Raw genomic sequence first — 8,980 nt, forward strand, 5'->3', positions numbered from 1 at the left:
GTTTTTACGGTTTATATGGCTGTCTGTCATATTAAAGAAATTGTAAAGTACCTGAAAATGACTTCATGACTGTTTGAACAATACAATAGCTAATAAAAGAAGCAATAAAAATAGATTTATTAAATATAATAAAATCCGCGAATCTAAGTATTAATGTTATTAATTAATTTTAATTTTAAATCTACGGATCTAAATATGTTGTCAGGACGAAAAGTATTGTGTGATAATACTGAAAAAGGATATGTTTTTTATGTATCTATAAAACACGATGTATGCAGTTTTATGATAGGTATTATACTTTTTGTAATATCACGAAATTGATATTCAATGAAAATACGATTTATGTTTCACACGAAATTACTGAACGTAATTATCTTCCTGACAATTTCATATATTATCAGCTTTTCACTTAGTATAGTACAGTTAGTTTATTGACTGCTCATTGGGGGTCTGATAACTTAAATACCGTTGATAAGCTTTGCACGTGTAATTGATTAAGAAGTAACAGACTTTTCTGACGCAAGTGCGTGTTTAATCGGAATGAAACCTGGAAAACAACGCGTATGAGACATCCGCATGTGATTTCTGTGGAATAGTGGAATATTTCAAAGACTTTATCACAGGCACGTCCTACCCGTGACATTGTATTATACCTTGAGATGTAAACGAAATAGATAATGCAGCCAATTATTCGCTGTGACTTCCCCAAATAATGTATTTTATGCAGATATATATATACACAATATGTGTACGTATATATGTATTAGCATAAAGAATTTTTACATTCAATTTATCTTGTAGTTATTATAAAAATTTCAGGTGTTCGTAAAAAATTTTATGAGCATCATTATGTAGGTATCTCATTAACAATTAATTGTTAATGTTTATATTTACTCTATTTCTTACGTTAACATCGATAATGTCGTCGCGACTTTTTCGTGAACCTCGCGACTCTGTCGCGACCATATCGCGCAAATTAATTCCTTTTCATAAATTCAACGCGAAGGAGCGTTTCATATTCAACGCCATAACTCGAAACGTGTTCCTCGGTACGTGTGTAATCTCGAATCTCAGACTCATCATTTTCAGCCGCGTCAGCTTATGGTACGTGAGACCGTAAGAATTAGCTAAGTGAGTAGCTACGGTAGTTCTACGGCTATTACGGATGCAGAACCAGCGATAGAGCCGACTGAAATGAACGAATCGTACGAAATTGACAAACAGCTTATCCTATCATCGAGGGATAACATACGAGTACTTTTCCATGTAGATAATGATGATAGCTGGTTGGTAGACGTCAAAGGGCCTTCCGATAATTTCTGAGAACTACTGAGTAAAGTCCCTTTTACAATTCAGTCCTAACAATCAATGTTAAATTCATGTTTGCAACATTAAATACGACAAGGAATATTTGACAGAAGATCACTAAACATTTTAATACTTGTATATGTAGAATTTCAGATTTATTTTCTATCGGAAATAATAGGTTGCATCTCTAAACCTTTGATGATTAACAATTGATATTTTAAATAAAAAATTTGTAAAATACAAAAGTAATACTATTAATAGAGCAATATGCGAATTATTGGCAACATATTCGTTAATAATATAATGCGTAATAAAATTGGAACAATAGATACATATTCGATTCAATGGAGCCGATTATAAATTAATTCCCATTAAAAAAACGAATTAGTCCAATTTATTTGCAAAGAAATATAAAATGTTTAATCTTATTAATTTGCGAATCATTATAATTCATGATTTTACACAAAGGTACATATTATTTTATGAAAAATTCAATTTTAATACTACAAAAAAACTGTCAATGGATACTTATATTGAGCCCGTACATTTATTATTTTTATTTAAAAACTTTTATCAGATAATATCGAATGAACAATTCGCCAAGTAATAGTTTGATAATCGTACATTCAGCTTGTATAATACATTATTGCTTGACATGTATAAAAATACGATTTATCCATCCAAAGTTTTCGCCAATGGACTATATTTTACGTGAAATGTCGAGGAAGATGAATGTACAAATTCAGCATCGTACAGATAAGAAATCTTATCTCGTTGAGATCATGGCCGTTACAATATCCTTATTATTTTGTTCAGTTAGCATTCTAAAATTAACCGGTGAGTGAATCAGAGATATGCCGTCTGTATTTCACTCGAAATGTTTGCCATATGCAAATTGCAATCGAATCGAATTGTAAATATTTTCTTACAGCAAGCACGTTCAGTTTGTTACGCAAGAATATAGAATCTGTTTTCTTTCATTGTGCAATCGACTGTGTTTAAAGTTACGTGCCTGTTTATATAAATGCTTAGGTAAATTAAACTATCATTGCATTCACTCATACGATAAATACACACATGTACACGGTAGTTAGCGTTTTCCAAAATTTACTTTTTTGAAAGAGCTTCAATTAATAAAGCTATAAATTATCAAATTAATGTTATTTTGAAGAACGCGTTTTAGACAATCCGGTAATTGCACACTCCATTAGAAAAAAATTAGAATATACTTTGAATCTCGTATTTAAATTTGTTGGAGATAGAATTTTATGCGATGCACTGTTGTGTGCTAGATGAGGGAAAGACGCTTAACGATCGCCTTTGAAACGTTTTTCGTATCAATATGTAGATGCGCTGCGCCATCGCATCCCAGTATTGCGTATGTGTTCACGCGGCTGCTGGTAATTACTCACGTCACGTAGCCGCGTTGCTGGCCACGGATGCCATTTTTTATACTATCAAGAGGTGCCAGCAGCCCGCGCAGTCTACCGCCACCCAGCGGATAATATCGGCCAATGCTTTTTATTAACGCCGAGAAGAAGAGAGACCCGTGTATCGATCCAATAAACGCCGTCACGTCGGATCGGGCGAGAACAATCGCTACAGAGGATAAAATTCTCCGCTTGATCTGACCGCGAGTGGAATTGGCACGTCACGTACCGGCGATCTCTTCTTTCATTAACGTTACGAACGTTTCACGCATCGCTCCTAATCACTGCCCGCGAGTACAAGCGATCACGAACATCGTGAAAAGAAACCTGCCTTTCTCTCCCTTCCTCTTCCCCGTTTACACGTGCGCGTATGCTCGTGTTTCTACAATTTCCACTGGACTTAAATCCCGACTATGTATTTAACGAGCTAACTTGTTGTTTCTTATTCCTTCAGACGAGAAGGATCTATATACTTATAATAATATAAAGTTTAACATAATAAAAATATCTTGTCAGATATATGATCGGACAAGATATAAAATAATAAATCAAATATTTCATCATTTTCTCTTTTAGACTTAGATTTCCTCTGTCTATTTAATCTGTATTTTAAAACGTTTCTGCCGCATTACTTTATAAGCTGCTCTCGTAATTTAATAGGCATTTTTAAATTTTTGTATTAATCCGACAAAATTTTATCGGCAAAATGGCTTGTCGAAAGCATTTTTGATTCATCGTCATTGGAACTAATTTCACCATACGCTGACATTATTATTTCACGTCCATTATTGTCCACGCGTGTTGCGCAAAAATAGAGAATTTTATTCGCTTCACACTATAAATTTCCAAAAGTCCGGTGTCAATCAGAGAGCATCATTTCGATAAATATTGAACTAGGTGGGGTATCAATCAACCATCAATACGTCTTGTCCTGAGCAGACACACAAACGGCTGACTGTGAACATATTCTCTCCTTGCGGTGACACCGATATTGCATACGTATTACGCATCGTTTGTCATCATTATCCGTACCGTAATTAAAACTTTCCGACTTATGATGAAGGATTGCGCGACCTGATTTCCATGAAAATAGAATGGTCATCGTAAATATCAAGCTTTGCCCCATATAAAAACGTAACATTGTTCAAAAACTGTCACTTCGACCAGCGCGATGTGAAATACGCTCCGATTCTGTACAAGTTCGCCGCAAAATACTGCATCAGCTGCAATTATACCAATTAATGAATAAAAACATACCTATTTATTCAGTACCAAGTAAATTATACAATAATAAATGTATTTACGCAATGCATGTATTATTATATAAATACTTGCTAAATAATAAGGAACTGATATAATAATAAAATAAAAGTAGCTATAAAATTTGTGTTGTAATAAGAAGTAATAGGAAGTAGGAAATATGTAACACTTGGGACCTTGTTCTTGAATTTCTGTTTCTTACCCATAACAGCTTCATTAATAATTAACGCATAAGATAAGCTCTTGAGAATGATATATCATCGCGAAATTGTACTTCCCATTGCGTGATACATTTAGATTTATGCTCCTAATTCTATTATGAGTGGTGCTGGTGAATATTAATGTGTAGGGATAGTTTTCAAAGGAAATAATTTTTAAAAATATACAACAATAACAATATCTTTATTAAATGCAGTATAGTATAACAGAGAGCAAAAAGAGAAAGTGAACAGTAGCTGATAAATAAGACAATTACAAGCAAAAACGGATACGCAAGTAAAATTAATGGGAGAAAGTCTCCTATTATTTCTGCTAAATTAATAGGCATCATTTGTTGGTTCCATCATAAAATTGCCCTTGGAGTAAAATTTTTTTAGCGATGAACTCATTGTTAGATTGTGTAATCGTTGCGAAAAGAGATTTGTGATTGAATTAGGATGTTGAAAACCTGCTATCTCATATTGAAAAACTATCCCCTAGTAGACTTTTCTCTATATGTTGCAAAAATTATTTTGTTCATTTAAATACGTTATTGTAGTACATTCTTATCAACTTATTTTGCAAAGTTTCAAGATGCGACTTTACATAGATAACAATGAGAACGCGATAAGAATGTGTAACTATAGATTTTCTTTTTAAAACACGCTGACGAGCACAAATTAATTTTCGTATTTTTCTATTTCCGATGGAATATTTGCGAACTTGAGAATTCAGCCGTGCACATTCAGTTCTTTTTCTAATGGTGACGGCTGCTGGCGTGTCGTTGCCAATCGACACATGCGAGTTGGAGTAATACCGTAGATTATACATCAGTTTCTCGCTCAATGGCTCCATGTTCAATGATTCGTAAACCGCTATCTGGTCCACGTGACCGCACGTGATCGCTTGCCCAAACCTGCTCTTTGATAGTGGTTTTAACCGGTTCGAACTGTCTTCACGTATTATATTCTTTTATTAGGAAACAGGTTTTAATAATTTTTTTATAAATGTATGTACAAATGATGCTGTTTAACTAAAAATTCAAACTTCGAGAAAATACTTAAGATTCGTACATATCTATATCTTTATAAAATGTTATAACGTATTATTTTTTAACATCGTGTTTACATATTCATATTTATTGTAATGATATTATAATGATATTAGATCTATGTATATCATACGCGTGTGTGTATAAAATTGTATTTATGCAACGCGTACAAGATGTTACAATATATAGCTACATATTTACATTGTAACTATATATTGTAACATCTTGTACGTGTTGCATAAATACAATTTATATTATCTAAATTTTATATTAATATCTGTATCGTATATACATAGTGGTTTTGATACTCAATTTTATAAAGCGGTTGTTATATTTAATGAGATACCATACATTATAAAATGAGGGAAGTATACAGTAATTTATAACATTTCATGCAAATTAAATCGAATTGTCGGTTTACTGAAGCGGTTTACTACGGAAATCCTCGCAGACAGTATGCAAATCGCAAACATCGATATCCTCATATGATAATAATTTTACGTTTATTGATGCATCATCTAAAAATAATTCCGGCTGGACAGATTCTTCGCGATATCGAGAAATTGTTTTCAAATTTAGTTAATTGCCGCTGAAATAATTCGTCGGCGACATAAACGAGACTGTGTGTTGAGCTAAGCGACCTATCGGCTTTATTTCATTATTTCGCATGACTCGCACCATTTCATCCCGGGGCATAATTCCGATAGGAGCTCCTTGTTAGTCTACCGAGATAGCGCGGTAGTAAGATCGATCGTCGGGGGCTGCACGGATGCGGGGTACCGTCGGATAATGGATCGGACGTATCCGCGAACTCGATCCCCACGTGCGCGGATGTAGGGTTGAAGCTCTCCATCCGACGACCGTTAGCTGCGTTCCCTGTAGAGACAAAACAATTTTATCGGCCGCAGTAGCCGAGTCAAGTATTTTCATGAATTATATACTGCGAGCGGTCACCCTCGGGAACCCGAACGGAAAATGTTCGAGGTCTCGTCGACGACGACGACGACGACGACGCTCGGCACGTCGCGTCGCCTACGGTTCCCCGGCTCTTTCTCACGCAATAAAATCACACGCTCGACGTATTGTGTCGGTTCGAAAATTTCGAAGAGAACTCGGACAATTTCCCGACAGTCACAGGGTATCATTCATTCGCGACAAGGAGGCAGGGCTAGGTAGGGCTCTTCAAAGAACAAGTGAAAATCAAGCACGCGTGTATCAATCGCGAGTGCCAATCTCTATCTCGACGACGAGAGGGTGGCTTTTATGTTCTTTACCTTTGATACCGGAGGTCCATGCTATGCAATACCTTTCTCTCTATGGACTTTTATGTAGAAGTACGCGTCGACGTTGTTTGGAAACTCTTAAACTTAATATCTATACAGCAATGCAATAGTTTCACCGAGAAATTTCGATTAACCGTGGAGAAGTAATAGTATATGAAGAATTCTCTCTCTCTTTCTCTCTTGCTATAGATATATATACCATTTTTATTATATAATTCCACAAATACCGACCGTAATAATATACATTTTGTTATTAATGCAATATAAGTCTGCGAATGATAACGTGTTATCTGTTCTAAACAATAAGGCAATAGAAATAGACGGGTAAAGTTTTATTTGAGTTCCAAAATTTGTGTGAAATTAAAATTAATCCTCGAAATCAAAAATATCTCCGTAAATAACGCATTCAACTGTTACTGCGGTTTAATCTGTGGACGGTAAAAATAATACGTCGAGATATTTCTTGTAAAGCTGAACAAAAACATTGAAAATGTAATCAATAACAATGCAATTTTATCGGATAGGAACGATTTTCCATTGACATAACGAAGCGAACTGCAAAACGTAGTTGCACTACCCTTGATTGGATCTTTATTCTGCCTTTTTTTTAGATTAGAATGTATATGACATACTATATAAATTCTATCTATGTCAACTGTTGAAAATTAATTCTTTGATACATTTCAACAAATCACTTACATAATTAAAAATAATAACTTAACACTTTCGTATATTCATAAAAAAATATTTTAATATTAAAAACTAATGTCCAGTGCATTCAGCAAAAAAATTGAAACAAGAATAACACTCTGGAGAATGAAACTCTGCCTTGATCTATCTTGAAATAATATCATAAAGGCGAGATGTGTTCTCGAAGAAATTAAAATATGCTCATCAGAGTAGCGCGCCGCAGTTATAACCGCATGCGGTTTCCAGTTCTTTTTGATAGAAAAAGTCCATTTCTTTAACCTCGGACGAAACGACGGGCGCAGAACTCATTTTCTAACGACCAAAAACGCGACGCGCTATCGAGGCAAACGTCATGTACACACGTTCTTGCACACACACGTATTCCTTCCGCCTCCGTTTCCAGTTGGCGGCTAAACCGGAAATAAGCAATCGCGACGATGCCTTTGCGCAGTTCCGCCCGCCGCGAAGATTGCGATGATCGATTTCGAGGGGCGAATCGCTAACAGTACGGAAAGGAGTCCCCGCGGGAACCTGAGGGTACAGTTTCTTTTTTTTTTTTGCCGAATCCCGCGAGATGCGGTTTCTTCCGAGAGTCGTCCAGCCACCATAAAAATATCGACGTCTTCCCGATGCTTCATTAGGAAAAACCGTCCGTCGTCGTCGGCTGGGCCTCATGAGCGCGCGTTATCGGTGTGCAGATCCACGACCCGTGAAATTACGACGGGGGCGTCCGGTACGCCGGCGCGCACCTTGTAATTTTACGACTCGCGGGCCACTTAACATCGGGACCGTATATTTCCCATAAAGCGCTCTCTCGGACGTTCCTTGTAGCGCGGCCGGACGGGCCGCGGCTCCTCACCCGAGGTAAACCCCCGTCCGTCTGCAGGTAAACGATTACCCGCTCCCGCAGTCCCCGTTTCTCGCGAGGGAACAAGGCCCGGTGTGAGGCCGAGCCCCCGTCGTCTCGCTATCTCCTTACGAATCTCGACAAAATGCGTCGTGTCGGCTTGTCGGCGCTTATTACGCCACGTGACGAAATGACAGTGCTCATGGCAAACACAAAGAGGCATTCGTCCCGGCCGTGTGAGTCGTGTAATCGCGTGCAGGCGGCTCCACGCCCAGGAGGCGCGGAAAATTTCACGCGTACGGATGGCGGGACGGTTTTTACATTGTAAGCTCGTATATACATATATATACGTGGAGCGCGAGCGGGTCGTGTCGCATGTGCCGTAGAATATCCGAGGGGGGTTATCAGGATGGTTGCTCCCAGCCGGCGTTCTCCACGCATATCAACATACTAATAGGAAGCACGATTAACATATTTCTTTTTGTAACGCGCAAAATGAATATGCTGAAAAAGGAAAGGTTATTGTACTGTATAAAACTATAGTTATTTCTGCCTTTGTTACTATATCATTTAGCAAATAACAATGGCTCGTATGATAAAATGAAAGAATAACAGAAGGGGCTCAGAGCCTAAACAAGGTTGTAATGTCCGATAAAATTACTTTATTTTAATAGCAAATGTATACATACGTTTCGGTCCTTATTGGATCATCTTCAGTATAACGAAAAAATAATAAATACGATTAATTAAATACATACATAGATTCGCGAATTAAAAATATACAGAGATTACGCAGTCAGTATAATATAAAATTATAATTAATTATAAAATTATATAATTATAAAATATACAATTATAAAATAAAATTAAGAGATAGTAGTAAAAAAAACGCGGCGCAAGTAAATATAACATA

At 36.5% G+C, this 8,980-nt stretch overlaps 1 protein-coding gene across 1 annotated transcript in view; it reads right to left on the minus strand.

Moving 5' to 3' along the window:
- Nucleotides 1-5,051, minus strand: part of LOC105563837 (N66 matrix protein-like) — an 11,437-nt gene extending 6,386 nt beyond the window's left edge. The window contains exon 1 of the mRNA XM_012015779.1: nt 5,014-5,051. Coding sequence (XP_011871169.1) covers nt 5,014-5,051 — 38 coding nt within the window. The remainder of the gene's footprint in view (nt 1-5,013) is intronic.
- Nucleotides 5,052-8,980: the final 3,929 nt, after the last annotated feature.

Source organism: Vollenhovia emeryi, unplaced genomic scaffold, assembly GCF_000949405.1.
Source record: "Vollenhovia emeryi isolate VEMERY1.0 unplaced genomic scaffold, V.emery_V1.0 DF939171.1, whole genome shotgun sequence".
Lineage (NCBI taxonomy): Eukaryota > Metazoa > Arthropoda > Insecta > Hymenoptera > Formicidae > Vollenhovia > Vollenhovia emeryi.